Source organism: Corythoichthys intestinalis, chromosome 5 (genome assembly GCF_030265065.1).
Source record: "Corythoichthys intestinalis isolate RoL2023-P3 chromosome 5, ASM3026506v1, whole genome shotgun sequence".
NCBI lineage: Eukaryota > Metazoa > Chordata > Actinopteri > Syngnathiformes > Syngnathidae > Corythoichthys > Corythoichthys intestinalis.
The window spans coordinates 21,649,986-21,670,860 of NC_080399.1; the positions used below are offsets into that span (position 1 = coordinate 21,649,986).

The 20,875-nt window shown below is 38.0% G+C and overlaps 2 protein-coding genes across 2 annotated transcripts in view; both read left to right on the forward strand.

The window, feature by feature from the left end:
* The first annotated feature begins 889 nt into the window (after nucleotides 1-889).
* Nucleotides 890-20,875, forward strand: part of zgc:136858 (uncharacterized protein LOC678543 homolog) — a 29,961-nt gene continuing 9,975 nt past the window's right edge. Inside the window, exons 1-9 of the mRNA XM_057836651.1 lie at nucleotides 890-923; nucleotides 12,273-12,351; nucleotides 12,509-12,623; nucleotides 12,688-12,862; nucleotides 12,955-13,066; nucleotides 13,213-13,319; nucleotides 17,497-17,623; nucleotides 17,697-17,817; nucleotides 17,907-17,992. Of these exons, the coding sequence (XP_057692634.1) occupies nucleotides 12,297-12,351; nucleotides 12,509-12,623; nucleotides 12,688-12,862; nucleotides 12,955-13,066; nucleotides 13,213-13,319; nucleotides 17,497-17,623; nucleotides 17,697-17,817; nucleotides 17,907-17,992 (898 nt within the window). The 5' untranslated portion in view covers nucleotides 890-923; nucleotides 12,273-12,296. The remainder of the gene's footprint in view (nucleotides 924-12,272; nucleotides 12,352-12,508; nucleotides 12,624-12,687; nucleotides 12,863-12,954; nucleotides 13,067-13,212; nucleotides 13,320-17,496; nucleotides 17,624-17,696; nucleotides 17,818-17,906; nucleotides 17,993-20,875) is intronic.
* Nucleotides 4,884-5,814, forward strand: LOC130916161 (interleukin-17 receptor A). Its single transcript, XM_057836654.1, has one exon. It carries the CDS (start codon nucleotides 4,925-4,927, stop codon nucleotides 5,684-5,686), a length of 762 nt encoding a protein of 253 aa, XP_057692637.1. The 5' UTR covers nucleotides 4,884-4,924; the 3' UTR covers nucleotides 5,687-5,814.

A 20,875-nucleotide genomic window follows, 5' to 3' on the forward strand; every position in this document is an offset into this window, starting at 1 on the left:
TTAAGATAAAGAAAATGTGTGGGTTTAGTTTTTGAATCGAAACATGAGATAGGCATTTTTGTTTTGTTTTGTTCAGATACTGTAGTCAATGTACAGTAGGTGTCTACAATAATGTATTTCGGTTTATTTGACATTTCATGTTGTAATATGTGTCCTTTCATGGCCAGGATGTGCTCACAAGAGAATCCGAAACTCCCAGATGTGTTTGGAGAATGGTACGCTACCCTCCCCCGTATACTGTACTAAAGAAAAATACTATATCGTGTGCACAGGAATTGTAATTCCACCCCCCTCTCATTATTATTCAAGGCAGCCTTTGGAACCCTCGAAGCACAACTAGTTTGTATGTGGGAAAACATCAAATGTTGTCTGTTGTTGTGGCCTTTGAGGCAGACAAGCATTCCAGCATATATCAAGTTTCCATTCTGAGTGATAGTGTCTATTTCTCAAAGAATGTTTCCAAGGTAACCACAATATAACACTGATTCAGACACTTGTCTTATATACTATACCATAGCCAGCTATCATTTTTCTCTGTAAAGGTCGGTGTTGAGAAGGCCCAATAGATCTGAACCTGGCATAGCATTTCATTGTTGTACATTTTTCATAATGACTTGTTATATTCTGTATATTTCACAAACAGGAAAACACAGCATCTCTGAATGTCACCTTTTGCTTGGATGTGTCTCAACTCTTAAGGTGCGAATTGCTAATCAAAGTGAGTCTTCTTTTGACCCTTCCCCCAAAAAAGAATATCTGTGTCTCTGAGTTATTCATTCATTCATTCATTTTCCATTCCGCTTTTAATAATGTTTTTTTTTTTGTTTGTTTGTTTTTTTTACTTCACAAGATCAAGCCATTTTTCAAAAATTGCATGAATGAGGGCTGTCGTCCAGAACAAATGAGTGCCAATTCCTGTTTGTGTAAGTATTACACACAGAACCAGAAGCTCCTATATAGTACACGATGGGACCACTTAACATTTACATTGGCTTATTATTTGGGCCAAATCTGAAATACCCACAATGTCATTTTTACACCCAAAAATGTTAACACTTTATTGCAGGGCTGTGCAGAGACTGATGGAGGGGCAAGTGCTAATAGATCAAAAGGGGCACATGAATAAGAATTTAATACACCTTACAACAACACAACTTCTAGTTTAACCATCTTTACAATATAATTGGCTGTGGCTTTAAATGACTTTAGCTGTGGCTTTAAATGACTTTAATTGGGAGGGGGGAATAGTGAGTAGAAATCAACACTGTCATCAACACTTTCTGGTTGTGACTCAGTCGGTCTTTGCCTCCTTTCTTCCTTCAACCTCTATATCAAAACTTCCTTCCTCAACTTGTTGTTCATCTGTGAACAAACCACATCAGATGTTCACTGAGCCACCATCAGCACCGTTTTGTCAAAAGTACTATTTCAATATTATCCATATTTGACAAATCTTAACACCTAATAATTAATAAAGTAATGACATACAATGTTATGGAACATTAACGTAATTGTGTTTTGTAATTATGTATTTTATATCTAAATATCCTTGCAAACTGTGTTATTCTTACCGATTGTGCTCTTCAACCAGCTGATGAGGGATCCACTGCCTTTAGCAGCCTCATCCAGCTCCTTTGTATTTTTAAATCCTTCAGCCTCCTTTCCTCACAAGACATATCAACATTATGAAATATAAATCTTAAATTTAAAAAATCAGATTCCTCGCTGGCTTTTATTTTAAAGCTTGTTTAATTTCTTTCTCTCTCAATAGCGTGAAGAGAGAGAGAAGACAACAATTTACAAGGGTGACTAGGAACAGGAACAATACAAAACTATAACGTTTACCACAAAATACATAGAAATGGAAGTACCAAATCACAGAAAATTAAATAAAGGGACAAATTGCAAATATTAAATTTAGAATAAAACGAGAACTTAAAGATGTGTACCTTTCTAGATAACGTTGTGAAGAGAACAGACAAATATGGTTGGCTATAGAGAGCAGAGACACACAGATCGAAATAGCCATAGGGCGTGGTGAGGGGGGGTAATTAATAAAGTAGAAAAATATATAAGAAAATTACGTATTATTCTTTTTTTTGTTTTGTTTTGTTTTAAAAAGGGGCAGCGTCCCCTTGTGGCTGACAAATGCTATTGCATGTAATTGACATACCTGCAGTATATATTATTTTAAAATACAGAACTATCCGGAAAAATGTTGTCTGTAAAAGTTGTAAAACAACAAAACAAACAACAAACATGAATGAAATCAACAAGAATGCTGCAAAGTATATCATAATGGGTCAGTAGATGCACATAGTTGTGTTTGTTTGGTTTGGTTGCACTTTTAAAAACTGACATTTTTTTGTAGATTTTCGACCACGAACTCCAATGATTAAGGGCGCAGTGGTGTTGATCTTTGTTGGTGTTTGTTTTTCATTGCTGTGGACTGCTTCTCATAAAGGTAATAGGTTTTTACTTACCGTAAATCAAAATGACGATACTTACAGTTTATAATGCCTATTTCTTAAGTGGTCACTGGTGCTTGATTCATAAGCTGGTCAATTTGTTCTGCATTGTGTTTGCATTATGTCTGTTGAATGAAAACCAAAAATAGTATCATTTTTTAATGTTTTGTTTTGTATTTACTGTCTTTTTTTATGTATAAGTAACAGTTTGGGGGAAATTAGTTTTTTCCTACACCCAGAACAGACATGTCATTTTGAAAGGCAATTTAAAATAAAAATCCAATAGAGAACAATAGGCTAAATAAGTGTGCGGTCTTCTAACGTTACATTACGCTGCATATTTCTTAACTTGCAGCTTTAAAATTGCAAAATATGTTTTTCTTTTCGGTGCCATTTTGTTCAGTTCTTCTCAGTTGTTTTTATTTGTTTTTATAAGTTACCGCCAATGTTGAAACACCGGCCTTGAGCGCCTTCTTGCGGTTTAGCGTAAAACATGTGAAACGATATAATAATGTGTCAATCATTTCACACGTAAGTTGATCCAGGGCAAGGACATAGGTTTGCATAGGGACGGTAGAGACATAACCAGGGGTGCACATAATTTTTTTGCCCAGGTTCTCAGAGGAGGACCTGGAGATGTGACTTGGTCCTCATTGAGCTTGAGAGCCGACCCGCCTGATGCGATAAAATTATGACAAGCTTTACTTAGAACCAATTACCTTTAATTAATTATATTAACAATTAATGCTCGATTAACATCAACTGGCACAACAAAATTGCCATTACTTCGAAGTGAAAAGTAAAGAAATAAACATAAAAGCACTCATTCAAAATAAAGAGCATTATGCAGCTCCCACATTAACTCCAAGCCTTTGTAAAAGTGGGATGCCCTCCTCCTCATAAGAGCTCATTGAACGTGCATGTTTAGCTTTGTGAAATGCGAGCAAAAACACGTTTGACATCGATAGTTTGCTTAAGTGCCACATGCTCTGTTTTTTTCATGCTTTTCAAAGTTTGGATGGCTGAAATTCTTTGACCCTACTACATAAAACGCGCTGCTCTTATTAGCGACATTGGAATTCTCACGGCAAATTTTGTACCACATTTCCGTGCGAGCATCATTTGCTTCTAGCCATGGTACCTCCTGCAGCCACTTTTCAGCAAAAGTCCTTTTTTTCGGTAGCTCCGGTGACGTCTCTGTCGTCTGTCTGTCTTTTGACGGGGGTGGGGGAACACGGAAGTAATTACTGGTACTCAGTGGGGCCTGCCTCTTTGACATTTTGAGAAGCGATTTTCTCGTGTCCGCCGCAAATACAGTGGTCAGCCATCGGTACGCAAAAGCGTATGGAAGACGTTGAGGGCCAGCGCGTTTGTCTACGTCCAGTACGCATGCGCGCATGCGCACCACTTATGTGCACCCCTGGACATAACACTACTAACTTTTCAGGATGCTCAAATTTTAACTTGCTCAACTTTCAAGCAACCTTATTTGCATGATATAATGACTTCAGTTATATAGGTACGGTAATTTAGATTGGATAGGATAGAATAGAGGATAGAATTGTCCCTACCATTTTCAGTTTCAGTTATTTTCATGATGTTCAGAATTACTTTGACACCTTTTCATTTGCTGAATGTGTCTGTCCTTTTTTTCCCCTCAAACGCACGTTTAATTGGCTGATGACTTGACCCTTTCCCTACACACACACACACATGCACTCACAGCCCCGACAGAAGCAACCTCCTCTGCATCCTTCAAAGACGAGGGATAGTAAAAAATAAATAAATAAAAAATTTCCGCCAGCAGCAGCAGCCACTGTAAGTAATGTAAAAAGGCATCAATGTTGTGGAGGTGGGAAGACACGACTAATTTTGCTACTGAAAGTCCAATCTACATCAGAGTTAGCATAACATTAAATTGTGTGAATTTGCTAACCTGCGAAACTCGAGTAGGAAGCTGCGTAGACAGAAGTATTCTCCTGCATGTTTTATGCTGTTAATGTTAATTAAACTGTGAGAAATGTAGTGAACTGAGGTTTACCCACTTCGCCCCAATTTTCATTTTTATTTTATTTATGTGGTCTTAAAAGCAGCCCAAAGAAGCTATCATTTTTTTGTTGAGTTTGGCTGTTCTTGTGGGCAAAATCGGTCATGTTTTACCTGAAGAAAAGCTCAATTTTTATTTATTTTTGTTATTCCCTAACTAAGAGGTTTTTTTTTTTTTGTTATATTTAATTTATTTAGACACACAAATTTGAGTGCTCTTATGACAGATGTTTATTTTTTTCCATTCCTGGATAGTTAAGAGATTGTTAACAAGTTTGTATTTATTGTGTATGTTAATATGATTTATGTTCAAATATTGCAATTTAAATTTAAATCCAGACATACCGTATTTGTTTATTTTTTTTTAATTATTTTGCTGAACAGTATCTGTTATAAGCCAAATCGGAAAAATGACAATATTACTATTCTTACTTCAATCAGATCGCCTCAGTCTGTTGTCACCAACCACTGACCAACAACCCCAATGTTTCCACGTTCAAGAAAGAAAAAAAGTTTTCATTCTCTACTCCCTTGACCATCCATTATACAAAAATATTGTCCTCAAGTTTTGTGCCTTCCTGATGGCCAAATGTGGCACCGAAGTCATCCTGGATCTGCTGGATTCTACCCGGGTGGCAATGCTGGGCCGAATCCAATGGCTAGACTGGCAGCGAGAACGAATTGAAAGTTCCTCAGATAAGATCCTCCTTCTTTGCTCTAAAGGAGTGCAAGCTAAATGGAGAGCCATGTGTGGAGAGAAGCGGGTTCTCCTGAGAGAAGACCTCCGCTCGCCTATGAGTGACATGCTCACTCCTGCTCTGGGCCTCATCGTGCCTCAACTGGTGCATCGCGCTTCCTTCGAGAAGTATATGGTGGCTTACTTTGAGGGCATTTGCTCTCCGGAGGATGTCCCCTCACCATTTAACGTTACAGTTCGATACAAACTCATGAGACAATTCGAAGAGCTGTTCTTTCGAATCCTAGATGCTGAAAAGCAGGGGCCAGATAGAGTTCGTTATATTGAAGGACTTGCAGAGGGCGAGTATCACCACTGTTCCACAGGCCGAGCCTTGCTGGAGGCCTTAGAGGATTTTCGGGCATACCAACGGAAGCACCCGGCGTGGTTTGAAGAGCAGCTGGTGGAGGACTTGGATGTTGAGGACCTGGACTGATTTCCAGGCAGGGTGATCATTTTTAATAGCGCAAAGTAATTATTCTAGGCTTGGGGTAAATATTATGAACAATGTGGCAATGCCACTTCATTGTTGTAAAATTTTTATCCTGAAGGGAAATAATTTTTGCTAACATGCTAATCCGTAATCGTAGACATGCCTGCTTTTATTGTTTTAGTACAAAATAAAATAAAGACATTAAAACTGCATCAGCGTAACCAACAATCAGTGTTGTTAATAGCTGTGTCATTTTTGTCAGTTGTCAGTAATCTAATTACTTTTCCCATCTTTGCAACGCCATTACCGTTACTGAGGATGTCAAAGCGTGCGTCAATTTGGTTGAATGACGAGTGATGTCTGAGTATGCATTATCCTCACCAAGTGGGTGTTGTCCTTGTAGATGCTATAATATAATAATAATTTGTTTTATATTACCATAAATAGTCACTTGACCTAAACTTTTCTTGAATGACGTATCTAGCCATCCATGTGATTTTAATTTTTTTTTTTTTTTTTAATCAAAACAACTTGGCAAAGATAGCAGAGTTAAGAGATTCAGAGCCTCACCTTCATATTGAAAAATATATCTACTGTAAATAAGGGGTGTGACGGTACACACAAGTCACGGCTCAGTACGTATCTCGGTACGAGGGGTCACGGTTTGGTGCGGGTTCAGTACAACAGGAAAAACAAAAAGTCTTTTTTCTCAGAGCATTTGAAAGGTAAAGTTTGTATACCATTACACTCTTATATAGGTGGAATTTTTTTTTTTTAATGTAAAAAGGGTGAGCCATGTTTATTTGGAAGGAAAAAGACAGTTCAATCAGTTAATATAAACATTATTTGATGTGAAAGATGTTATAGATGGATCATATAATAACATGTAGATTTGAACATGAAAACCAATGTCAGTTACTCTTCCGAGTAACTACTCTTACTGAGTTACTAACTTAATTACTTTTTGGACAAAGTAATTTGCAACTGTAACTACAGTCATCAGAACCCACCGTGATAAGTGAAAAACTGTGAAGTAGCACCCCCCCACACACACACACAAAAAAAAAATAATAATAATAATTTAAAAAAAAAAAAAAAATTGGTTATAATTACATATATGTATATTATATATTTATTAGGGCTGTCAAACGATTAAAATTTTTAATCGAGTTAATTACAGCTTAAAAATTAATTAATCGTAATTAATCGCAATTAATCGCAATTCAAACCATCTTTAAAATATGCCATATTTTTCTGTAAATTATATATATATTCTGTAAAATAAATTGTTGTAATGGAAAGATAAGACACAAGATGGATATATACATTCAACATACGGTACATAAGGACCGTATTTGTTTATTATAACAATAAATCAACAAGATGGCATTAACATTATTAACATTCTGTTAAAGCGATCCATGGATAGAAAGACTTGTAGTTCTTAAAAGACAAATGTTAGTACAAGTTATAGAAATGTTATATTAAAACCCCTCTTAATGTTTTCATTTTAATAAAATTTGTAAAATTTTCAATCAAAAAATAAACTAGTAGCCCGCCATTGTTAATGTCAATAATTACTTACACAATGCTCATGGGTGCTGAAGCCTATAAAATCAGTCGCACCCAAGCGCCAGCAGAGGGCGGCAAAACTCCATAAAACAATTAACAAGTGGGCATTTCACTCTACTGTCATTTAAATCTGTCTGAGCGGGACATGTGCGTTAATTGCGTCAAATATTTTAATGTGATTAATTTTTAAAAATTAATTACCGCACGTTAACGTGATGATTTGGACAGCCCTAATATTTATATTATATGTAAATATAATAAAAAACATTTGGGGGGGGTGTTCCATGTGTTCAGATTTAGCATTGGAAAGAGATACATATAAAACATGTTTTTTCATTTTTTTCCCAAAGTATAATTTATATATACAGAGTGCTCAAAAATGTTTGACCCCATTTCGTAGGCAAATAATTTTGACCATTTTTGTTGGAATTACCTCAAATTTTCACAGCTTGTGTAGTAACGTTTCAAGTTTTTGTGTGTAACGTTTGGCATTTCTATCTTTTCAGGTTCAGAAATGCCGTTCACTTCAAGAGAAAAGGCATTTTGCGTGTTAGAGTATGCTCGGACTCAGTCACCGAAGACAGTGCAGCGTGCCTTCTTCACAAATTTTGCAAAGAAGGCACCAACTAAACAAAAAAAAAATAAAAAAGGAAGTTACAGCTGCACTGGAAACTGTTACCGAAGATATACTACAGCGAGTTTGGCACGAGCACAAATATCTGTCAATCATTGTTAACTTTAATAAGCAACTCTAGTGCACGCCTGACGGACAAAGAGCAGGGAGAGGGAAGGAGAGTGAGACCACATGATCGGCTCGGGACAGCTCTGAATTTTTTAATTTTTTTATTTTTTTGATTGAAAAAAATCCACGATGGACTGGTGGCACGAAGTTTGAAGCGTGAAGTAGCGAGGGATTACTGTCATTACTTTTTTAAAGTAAGATTAACAGCACTGCCAACAATGAAATACCGTATTGGCCCGAATATAAGGCGGCCCTGATTATAAGAGTAGTTTGAAGTTTGAAAAAAGACTTTTTGAACACCAAATTAATTTTTATACAGAAAATGATGACAGTACATCTGAAACAAATGATTATAACAATATATTTGAGAGAAAAAGCATGTTATTTTGCCTCATTCAAATCTTAATATCAGAACATTTAAATGTGTAAACTAAAGTGCAATCGCATTCGTAAATGAATGACTTCTGGTTTTTGAAATGTAAATAAACCAATCTATTGTGATAAAAGAACAAAATTGCAATAACCGCATTAACCATCAAAGTGAAGACTAACTGTAGTCTTGAAAGAAATCTGAATAAGGAAAAACATTGCAATAGAATAATGCAAACTGGTTAAACTAAAAAGAGTAGCTGAGATCTGTCATGACAGAACATTGCTTCAATGATATCTGGCGCCATCTAGCGTCGTGAATAGGGGAGAGTAGCTGGGATCAGTCATGACAGAACATCGCTTCAATGATATCTGGCGCCATCTAGCGTCGTGAATAGGGGAGAGTAGCTGGAATCAGTCATGACAGAACATCGCTTCAATGATATCTGGCGCCATCTAGCGTCGTGAATAGATATAACGTATAGACCGCGAATATAAGACGACCCCCTCTTTTTCAATCTTATTTCAATGCAAAAAACACCGTCTTATATTCGGGCCAATACGGTACATCTAAAATATTAGTGCATGAGTATGTTTGTGTGGGCCCTTTATGCAGGAAATGAATGACAAAGTGATGAGAACAGGCCAGTATGCAGATAATTGACGATCCACGTCACAATCTCTCCACAATCTCGATAGATAGTTCTAAGTAGACGTCGTGCGGCGAGTCAACCCACTCAAGGCTGACGCTGACAGAAGATAATCAGCGTCGCCCTGACAACAATGGTCACAACCTCTTTTTCCCAATCCAAGATTGGCGGACACCCCTGAGCACCGCCCTGACAGCCCCTCCAATTTGCCTCCCGAACCGTTAAAAAGACTGAACATTTACATAAGAGGTCGTCACTTCTTAGGATGCTGAGAGGCGTGCTGCTAGAATTGGACCCTGGGCCCATTTTTTTCTCTCTGTTTGCCTGAGAGTTTTAATTGTTATTCTTGTTATTTATTATTATTTTTTTTTTATGTTCTCGACTTGGATAAATGGTCTACTTTGTGGAAAGTCGTTATTGGAGCATTTCTTCAGATTATCAAAGTTCTTAGAGTCCGAGTGGTTCCAAAAATATAAACGCATGACATTTGGCTAAGAGGTAAAATGCCAACAATCCCGACAAAGTTTTTTTGTGACAATTTTTTTTTTTAACAAATTTGTTCTTGAACTTTTTTCGTCCCTTTTTTATATAAAATGTCTCCCCCAAAAATATATATTTTATTTGTTGTTCTGATAAAGATGGGGTTCTTGAGGAAAAAAAATACCCATGTCATGGTTCACTTACCTGGTAAAATAATGTATAAAAACAAAGAAAAACACCACTTTGGCACTTTCCACAGCCAGTGTACATTGTATTGTAAGAAAAATAATTCAACTTAATACATTTTGTGGGTTTCTATAATGTTCATCCCCCAAAGATTCATTTCTTGAGGATTAGTTAACCAGCAGATGTCTGTTATTGATCCTCTTTGGCCGTGTAAACAGTGTTTGGGGTTAAAGTTCAGGCCTCTGGGCAAAGTTTCTATCATTTTTTGTAGCGGTGGAAAGGTAAGAACTGCATGCTCGTCCAAACTGCTCTTGACTCTTTCATTGTGTTGGTTTGAACTAATGTAGTAGACTAGATTGTGGACTTAATATTTCTAATTGTTTAATAAGTTTATGTTTTTGGTTAAAGTGTAAAATTGTCACTTTTTAATATGGCTGAACGATATTGGAAAAAACTTACATTGTGACTTTTTGGGGATTGGCGATATATTGCGATAGATATTGCAATATTAAAAGTAGAAAACTAAAACAATTTCACCAGATTACTTGAATAGCTGTTTGGGAAGACTTTGGTTGACTCACTATGTTTTTGTATTAGTGTATTGCATTCAGTATTTTATTAGATTGTTTTTCCTGAGTTTCTCCCTTGTTTTTCTCTTTTATCCTTGTATTCCTATTTGTTTGCTTTATTTATTTATTTATTTTTAACAATTTATCATATTCTTCATTATAAAAATGTTATCTTACTTTATGTAATTTTTTTATTGTTGCGTTTTAGGTTTAAGGTGCTTCGATTTAATTGTATTTATTTATTTATTATTCATTTATTTAAGAACTGAAAGTGCAAAAAGTTGCCAAACCACGATATATGATTGCATTCATAAAAGGCCGTTTGATCCAGGCTAAGGGGGTTTATCTGTGAATGATGAAGACTGCTGTATATAAACGGGATACAGGAAGCCATGTCTCTGCATACGTGCTGCTTTTATGAAGCAAACCAAAAGTTTCCATGTTGTAAAATAATAATCGCACATCCTGCGATAGGACTATTGCGCATGCGTACATCAAAATGGCGATATTCAGATGATATTTACTCAATATTTTAGTTAGTTCTGCTAAAGTTCACAATTTTGACAAGAAGATGCAACCATGAAAATCCCTCACCTTTCGTCGAAATTCGCCGTTTTGAAGTCAAAAAGGGTGACCTACGTGAATTGTGTAGATCCGAGGAGAATATTTTTTTTGGGGGGGGGGGGGGTCGTAAGTCCATCTAACTCACTAACGACATGTTTCATTGCTTATTGCTTATTTATTGCTTAAGTTGCTAAGCATGTCGAGATACTGTATACAATGATTCCGTTTATTGCAAGGTAAATAAAAATGAGGGCGGTAATTTTCACGGCTGCATTTTATCACCGCGTGCATGCATATATTTATGCGTGCGTGTAGATGACATATGAGACTCCAGTTGTTTTCACAGATGTTTGTTGGTCATCAACATGCCATAGAATTACAGTTCAGACATACAAAATAAGGAAACATATCTATATTAAACACTGTACGTTAGCATTGCTACATTGAGACTAATGGGAGAAAAATGACAACCTACTTTAGCCTGCTATAAAACATCGGCAGTCTTCTCCAAAACGCAAACTTGCGGTTAAAAGGTGACACTTCAAACATGAAAAATCGCCGGTTAACAACGTTTGCAAACGTAAAAATGGGGGGGGGGTCTATTAGTGACACCACAAGCAATAACGGAAAAAAGCTTTTTTTAGTTTAGCGGTTTAGCGACTGTACTTTGGGTTAACAGTTCAAATTGAAAGCACGTCATGTTCGTCATATAAATAACGATTTCCGGAGTTAATCCCACATACTTCATAATTAATACTATAATATATAAATGCTATAATACTACAGAATTCAGATTCTACACTAAGAATAGCTTTAAAATGACACCCCTTATAAAAAATATGATTGGCAATGAATACATTTTATAATCCTATACAATATATAGTAGTATAGCTACTATAATAATAATGCTATATTTTTTTAAGAATTCTGAAGAGAGTTTTGAATAATGTTGGAAAGGCGAAGTCAATGTTCTGAATCTGTTTACATTCCATTCTTTTGCACAATTAAATACTATCAGCAGTTGACCTCATTGTTTATGTGTGATTAATTATTGTTAATTACATATTTATTTGTACTTTAATAAAGAATTTAAGTGTTCCAAAATGTTTTTGTGAACTAATGAGCATCAACAAAAATTTTATTGCTAAATTAGTTTAATTTTTTTTTTTTTTTTTTTTTTTTTTTTATTAGATTAGCTGACTAATCATAAAAATAGTCGGCTGACTAATCGGGGAAAAAAATAGTCGTTTGTGTCATCCCTAGTGCACCGGAACATATTTCCTCCACACCTTTCTCACCTTTTTAACCCCTGACCCATTTTCATGCCTGGAGATGGTTTAAATATGGCGTTAATAGTACAAAACAATGTGTCAGAAATGTTCTGTGACAGTAAGAAAAGGTAATAATGTTAATATGACAGTTCCAAATTGATCTTAAGTTCTGTTCATGTTGTTCAGGTGTTCCCACGCATAAAAAAGACAATGCTAAAACAGTTCTCCGCACTGATCACTAGAAGACTTTCCTCTTTTCATAATGGTAAGAATCACCCTTTTTTAACTCAATGGCAGTCATTGATGGTGATAGACGTCCAAATTCTCAGCCCAAATGGATTGGACATCTATCCCCATTTTCAATGGCACTGAAAAAGGATTCACTGAATAAAGTAATTCAAAAAATATGCCTCTTCCTTTAGACAGCATCTTCCAAGTTCAACCTTCAGTTTTGCAAGCATTGGCTGAAACCCGCCCGGTGGTGGCGCTAGAGAGCACTATCATCACTCACGGCATGCCCTATCCTCACAATCTTAGGTTTGTGTTATAAATGGCAGGACACTGTGATAGTGAGCCTCAATTTAAGTGAGTAAATCAACAGCACTGCCAGAGAGGTGGAAGCCATCGTCATGGCCCAAGACGCCACCCCTGCCACTGTCGGGGTGATTAAGGGCAGAGTTCACATCGGTCTGTCCGCGGAGGAATTGGACTTCTTGGCTCGGTGTGATAACTCTGTCAAAATTTCCCGGCGTGACCTGCCATATGTGGTTAGCCAAGTGAGGATGCAACACAACTGACATTTACATTACAAGCTAAAACAGCTAAGACTGTTGAATTTGTAACAAATTATTTGTACTTGCATCCTCAGGGGCTTTCTGGTGGGACAACAGTGTCGGCCACTATGATAGCAGCACAGCGAGCTGGTATCTCTGTATTTGTCACTGGAGGCATTGGGGGAGTGCACAGAGATGGAGAGAATAGTCAGTGCCATTCTTTGTCTCCCCTAATGCTTACGAGACCGCCTGAAGGGAGGGCTCAAGAGTTCACTCACTTTGAGCCGGCCAGTTGTTCTTTCATATTTTCAGTTATTGCCATTGTGTTTGCACATTATTTTGTATTTGTCCAGGTCTGGATATCAGTGCTGATCTAACAGAACTGGGCAGGACTCCTATTGCTGTCGTGTCTGCTGGAATCAAGTCCATTCTAGACATTGGACGCACTTTGGAGTTCCTAGTAGGTTTTCTCATCAGCCATAATAGGCCTCCCACCCCAAATAAATAATTTTCTTAGTATAGTGGTATGACCTTGAAATGACAGGGATTGTTGAACCTTGCGTTAAATCGATAACACCTATATCTTGTGCATTCCAACAGAAAGAAATTTAGTGGCGGTAAAAATGAAATATGAGTCATTATTTCTCGTAAGTAAAAGAAATATTAGCCTGGTACACCAGACTCACCGCTTGAGTCTGGCCACCATTCAGCGGATAAAATTTCCAGGGTGGAGCAAGCTACAGCAAACAGACAGCGGAGTGGACCAATCAGCGACGGGCGGACGTGACGTTAGTAAAGCGACGAGGGACTTGCGCGCGGAAGTAAACATACGAGGAGGGCAGAGTTTATTCAGCATGGGTAGCGCGAAACAGACTGTTGTCAATGACTTGTGTCGATGTGTTTTTGGTCATTTAAAACTGATTTTACCGTGGATTGTAACATATTCTCGGCTCTTCTGTTCGCCATCTGTGTTGTTGTGGAGATGACCTCCGACGCGGTTAACACGTCATGCAAAAAACGAATCAGATTGGACAGTTAATTTTGTTCTTGCTCGAGAGGCCGTTGATTGGCTGGGTCCCAGACTATTCTCACAGTGTTTGAAAAATACAGGGAGAACAGTCTGGCCGTGCCAGGCATACGAAATCGCACTTGTCAGACATTTTTAAATGCCAGTACTATTTTAGCCAGTCAAATGCGAATATTTTAGAATGTCCCACCTACTTGTCATGCATTGGCTATCCAATGTCCTGCGTGTGGCTATAGACCCTACCCACCTTCGTCACAAAACCACGTGCTCGCTGTATGGTTCCGCCCACTTGTCCGTCATTTTGACTCTGTATTAGCATTGTTTTCAATTGATGGCGGAATTTAAAATGCATTTCATGGAAGACCCGGTGCTTTCTGATGCCGCAAACTCACTGGATCTGTTGCATAAAAGGCGTTATGAGGAAAAGCTTCGTTCTATACAGTCGCCAGATCCATATTTGATGCCCAAATCGATGTTTTTCGACCCACTGCCTTCGCCCTGTCTGCCTGACATCTGCTACGCAGATATTTACAATTATCTTGTCCACACTAAATCAGCCTATTCTCACGAAAATATGAAAAACTTCAAGAGCTTGGAGGCTTATAAATACTTCGTTGCTGGTTGGGTGAAACAGGTCCTCGTCCACGAAAATTCGGCAGGAATCTATCTTGTGCTTGGAAAGGTGAGTTACGAAATTTTCAATTCAAAATCTTTTGTTATTGCTAACATCCACTGTCAAGTCTAATGTATTTCATGTCGTTTGTCAATGGAGTTAAGGCTTTTAATGTTAATATGGTTTAGCGATAGCACTCTCACTACATACATACGTGTATGTTGTCGGCGATTAGCCTCGCAATGATGTTAATTGTGGTTATTTGTCAGCCCCGTAGACGAGGCCAGTTTCTTTCACTTGGTACCAGCTAAATATTATTCAAAAAATAACGATGGTGGAAGAAAGGGAAGTCACAAACATCTTGAATTTGAAACTATGTCGTACTACGTCGTATGTTGTCGGCGATTAGCCTCGCAATGATGTTAATTGTGGTTATTTGTCAGCCCCGTAGACGAGGCCAGTTTCTTTCACTTGGTACCAGCTAAATATTATTCAAAAAATAACGATGGTGGAAGAAAGGGAAGTCACAAACATCTTGAATTTGAAACTATGTCGTACTACGTCGTATGTTGTCGGCGATTAGCCTCGCAATGACCTTAATTGTGGTTATTTGTCAGCCCAAAACCCTCTAAGTATATCTTAAATGCATCTTACCGGATATAAAATGACTACTACATAGTCTGTGGTGATTTTTTGGTGCCCAGTTTTCACGTCGAATTGCAGCCGTCCATTTCGCTCTCTTTGGATCCCTCGGAATACGGTAAAACTTCAAGTCTCTCCTTCCATCTTCTCTGTTAGTGCAACCAACAGCCACACACGCCTTCACCATTTTGATTATTAATGTTAAGGAGCAGAAAAACACGCCGTAAATAGGAGAAATGTACGTAGCCGTAACAGGTTAACACTATGTTTTGACGGACAAGTGGGCGGTACCATTCAGGAGAGCGGAGTTGTGACGCCACGTGGGTAGGGTCTATAGAGGAAAACAATATTTACTGGACCCAGGCAGTGAAGCAAGCTTCTTCTGAGTCTCAGACAGAGAAAAGAGGAAAACAGTGGCATATTGAACAAGTGCAAAAGCAGTGTGCCTGTATTGGACCAAACATTCACAAGGACACTAATGTTTCAACTTAGGATAAAAATTCTATTTAATAAAGTCATAATGCCGGCAACAAGTCGGATTCGTGCCCAGTGAGGGTTGGATTCCGCCAAGGTTGCACTTTGTCAACGATTCTGTCTATAATTTTTATGGACAGAATTTCTAGGCGCAACCGAGGTGTTGAGGGCGTCGGTTTGGTGGCCTCAGCATTGCATCGCTGCTTTTTGCAGATGATGTGGTGCTGTTGGCGTCATCAAGCCGGGATCTCCGACTCTCAGTGGAGCAGATCGCAGCCGAATGTGAAGGGGTTGGGATGAAGATCAGCACCTCCATGGTCCTCAGTTGGAAAAGGGTTGCGTGCCTTCTCCGGGTCGGGGATGACAGCCTACTCCAAGTGGAGGAGTTTAAGTATCTTGGGGTCCTGTACACGAGTGAGGGTAAGAGGGAGCGTGAGACTGACAGGCAGATTGGTGTCTTTTGTGGTGAAAAAGGAGCTGAGCCAAAAGGCGAAGCTCTCGGTTTACCAGTTGATCTACGTTTCTACCCTCACCTATGGTCACAAGCTGTGGGTCATGACGGAAAAACACGATCCCGGATACAAAGGAGTTTCCTCAGGGTGTCCGGGCTTTCTCTTAGAGATAGGGTGAGAAGGTCGGTCATCCGAGTTGGACTCAGGGTCGAGCCACTACTCCTCTGCGTTGAGAAGAGCCAGCAAAGGTTGTTCAGGCATCTGGTTCGGATGCCTCCTGGACGCCTCCCTGGGGAGATGATCCGGGCATTTCCCACCGGCGGGATGCACCGATGTCGACCCAGGACATGTTTGAGAGACTATTTCTCTCGGCTGGTCTGGGAATGCCTCGGGATCCTACTGGGTGAGCTGGTTGAAGTGGCTTGGGAGAGGGAAGTCTGGGCTTACCTGCTAAAGCCGCTACCCCCTCGACCCGACCCAGGATTAACCAGTAGAAGATGGATGGATGGATGGATGGATGGATGGATGGATGGATGGATGGATGGATGGATGGATGGATGGATGGATGGATGGATGGATGGATGGATGGATGGATGGATGGATGGATGGATGGATGGATGGATGGATGGATGGATGGATGGATGGATGGATGGATGGACAAAAACGGTTAACAAAAGTTCTTGGGCCCATCTTAAAAGAGGTCAGATTTACAATAACATGCTCCAACCGAACTGACCTCCAGACAATTATCTGTGGCTGTTTAAATAAGGAGGGACTCACCTAAGTGACCACATGAGGGAGGTATTGTAGCAAACCAAAATATACCAACTTAATTAGGATAACAACAAACGGCTAAATTAAAATACATTAACACAAAACAATAAGTAATCTAATGTGCTTTTAAGTTAACAATGGAAAAAATACCCATACAATCAAATACTTAAATTAACTACTTAAATAACCCCACCCCTTCCAGATGGTAGTTGCCAGGTCTTCCACAGCATTGCCTCAAATCAGAAATGAATCAGAATCAGAAATATTCAGACAAACATTTACTTAAGAGTGCACCCGTCAGAAAATATATGTCCAAAGAAACGAATTCCTTAAGGTTAAATTAATTATTTATTTGATATTTGAGTTAACATTAATTGAAACAACACTGGTGGTGGCAGAGGTAACTAGCATAGTGCCTATTTTCTTAGCTACTTTTTACCAGTTTGGAGTATATCAGCGTTCATTGACTAAACAGTACGCGCGGCGTGATTAACGTCACGTTTGTCAATGTATGTGTTTAAACATTATTATCTCCATTATCAGAGGCCTAAGAAATGTGCGTTTTGCATACTTCAACATTTTGTACAACCGTCTTTCACATGAAGGTCATTTAGCCATATTGAATACACCACCATTTATTTGTTTCCCTAATTAGGAGACGCAGGGTGTTTGTGTCGCCACTTATGGACCATCAAAGGATTTCCCAGCCTTTTTCTCCCCACTAAGTGGTTTCACCTCCCCGTACCAAGTCAGCGACCCTGACAAGGCCGCGCAACTCATAGGTAAATTGCCATTTTTGAAGTAACCAGCATCTTGTGAATTAACAAAATACCATTTATCATTTCCCCCTGTTAGAAAGTGCTTTGACACTAAGTGTCAACAATGGTGTGCTAATAGCTGTGCCCATCCCACAAGAGCACGCAGCAGCAGGCCAGCAAATAGAACAAGCAATACAGACAGCCATAGCTGAGGCAAGGTTCGAATTCAATATACAGATATTTTTCAATATTGTAATGTTTTGGTTATCAATCTACATTTACACACAACAGTTGTTCTCATTTTCAGTGGTCAGCGTATCACAGGAAGAGACGTGACACCATTCATTCTCCAAAGGGTTAACGAGCTGACGCAAGGAAAGTCCCTTCAAGCCAGTATCCTTCCATTAACTCCTGTCAAATGGACAATTTACACAAGAAATGCAGTCCAGAAAACCAGTACATAGACTTCATAAGATATTGACATCACACTGGGGCGCAGTGCCGTTCCGAAGGGGGCCTATTCTCAAAAACTTCAAATATTTTCAAAACCAAAGCTGCTACCGACCTAAAACCAAAACATGCACCTACTTTTGGCAAATATGAGTCTCATTGAGCAGCGGCATTAAAATTTTAAAATTGTTCACATATAAAATACTGATTATTTTTTATATAAGTATAAAAAAACTTAAAATGGCTAGAAAATTCTCAGATTTTACACTAGATGCACAAAAATCACCAAATGCAGAGATAATCACCTATATGTTCAGGATCAATAGCAATATGTAACATATCAAATAAGTTTTTGCCCAAAATACCAACTTATTTTTTCTTTTATTCACTGCATGTTTTCAATAGCTAATAAATCACTCAATTTTCACATCAGAAACTTAATAATTGGTCAAAAGCAAAAAAAAAAAAAAAAAAACAAAAACAGGCAGTTAGCAGTTTTTTTAATGTAAATATGTCGAATGTGCTGCTAGTTTAGTCACTGTGGTCGCCCCCTTTGTAACACAAAGAGCTTTTTGCGTTGAAAATTCTTGTGAATAAATGCTCGAATCCCTGAATTCTTTATAGATATGGACGTAAAACAGTCTCGATTCTTGGTTAAAAGTAGAAAAAAAAAAAAAAAAACGGGCAGTTAGCAGTTTTTTCACGTAAATATGACAAATGTGCTGCTAGTTTAGTCACTGTGGTCACCACCTTCGTAACACAAATAGCTTTTTGTATTGAAAATTCGTGTGAATAAATGCTTAAATCCCTGAATATCTTTCTAGATATGGACGTAAAACAGTCTTAATTAGGGTTGTTCCGATCATGTTTTTTTGCTCCCGATCCGATCCCGATCGTTTTAGTTTGAGTATCTGCCGATCTCGATATTTCCCGATCCGATTGCTTTTTTTTTGCTCCCGATTCAATTCCAATCATTCCCGATAATTTTTCCCGATCATATACATTTTGGCAATGCATTAAGAAAAAAAATGAATAAAACTCGGACGAATATATACAGTCAACATACAGTACATAAGTACTGTATTTATTATGACAATAAATCCTCAAGATGGTATTTACATTGTTAACATTCTTTCTGTGAGAGGGATCCACGGATAGAAAGACTTGTAATTCTTAAAGGATAAATGTGACTTTGTATATTGTGACTAAATATTGCCATCTAGTGTATTTGTTGAGCTTTCAGTAAATTATACTGTAGCCATTTAACTTCTGCCCAAACGCATGATGGGAAGTGCAACCATGACTGTGCGTCGTGGTACCAATTGATATATCTTCTCTGCGTTGGGAAATAACATAGGGTGTTAAGAAAAAGATCAACTACTACCTTTCTTCTCCACATTGTTTCCCATGATTATTCAAATCGTTGGGAGAGGGATTGCAAGGCTTTAGCCATTTAAAGAAAGGCTCCAAAGGCTACCAAAATTCACTCTACTAATTTTACGCTGCCTTTTAGCTCTATATGCTGTACGGGTAGAGCGGCGCCATTATCGATTGAATGCGACAATGTGTAAGTGGGTCGTGCAGCGCATGCGTTAATTGCGTTAAATATTGTAACGTAAAAAATATTAATTCTCGCTGTTAACGCGATAAATTTGATAACTATACCTTAAGCTTAAACTAAAGACTCTGAAAGAGTGTAACACATTATGTCTGTAACGTTAAATACAATTAGACAACGATTTATTTAATATATATATATATATATATATATATATATATATATTAAAAAAAGGCATGTCCCATATTTTTTTGCCGATTCCGATACTTTAAAAATGACTTGATCGGACCCGATCGATCGGGATGCCGATTGATCGGGACATCTGTAGTCTTAATTTTTGGTTAAACGTTAAAAAAAAAAAAAAACAGGCAGTAAGCAGTTTTTTTACATAAATATGTCGAATATGCTGCTAGTTTAGTCACTGTGGTCGCCCCCTTTGTAACACAATGAGCTTTTTGCGTTGAAAATTCTTGTGAATAAATGCTTAAATCCCTGAATTCCTTATAAATATGGACGTAAAACAGTCTCAATTCTTGGTTAGAAGTAAAAAAAAAAAAAAAAAACGGGCAGATAGCAGTTTTTTTTACATAAATATGTTGAATATGCTGATAGTGTAGTCACTGGGGTCGCCCCCTTTGTAACACATAGAGCTTTTTACGTTGAAAATTCTTGTGAATAAATGCTTAAATCCCTGAATTCTTTATTGATATGGACGTAAAACAGTCTCGATTCTTGGTTAAAAGCAAAAAAAAAAAAAAAAAAACGGGCAGTTAGCAGTTTTTTTACATAAATATGTCGAAGTATAATGCCAATGCTGTAGCCCCTATTTTCTCCCACTGATTTTTTTCACAATGTTTCAAAATGCATGCATTGTATGAAAAATATAATAATTACCTTGAATCCTCGAACACATCACTCCTGAGACAATCCTTCCTGTTTGTATGCGGTACAGCTTTCGTACTTTTTCCAAAATCCAAGCATGGGCTCGTCCAAGCGTGTTCTGTCTTCGACTGACTATTGCTAAATAAAGCGGACTTTGGTACAGCCCCCTACGGGAAGGAGTGATGCAAAGAATGACGAAGTGTTAACTCAATAGATTTTTTTAAGTCTATGGCCAAGTGGGGCAAATAAGTATTTAGTCAACCACCAATTGTGCAAGTTCTCCTACTTGAAAAGATTAGAGAGGCCTGTAATTGTCAACATGGGTAAGCCTCAACCATGAGAGACAGAATGTGGGAAAAAAAAAAACGGAAAATCACATTGATTTT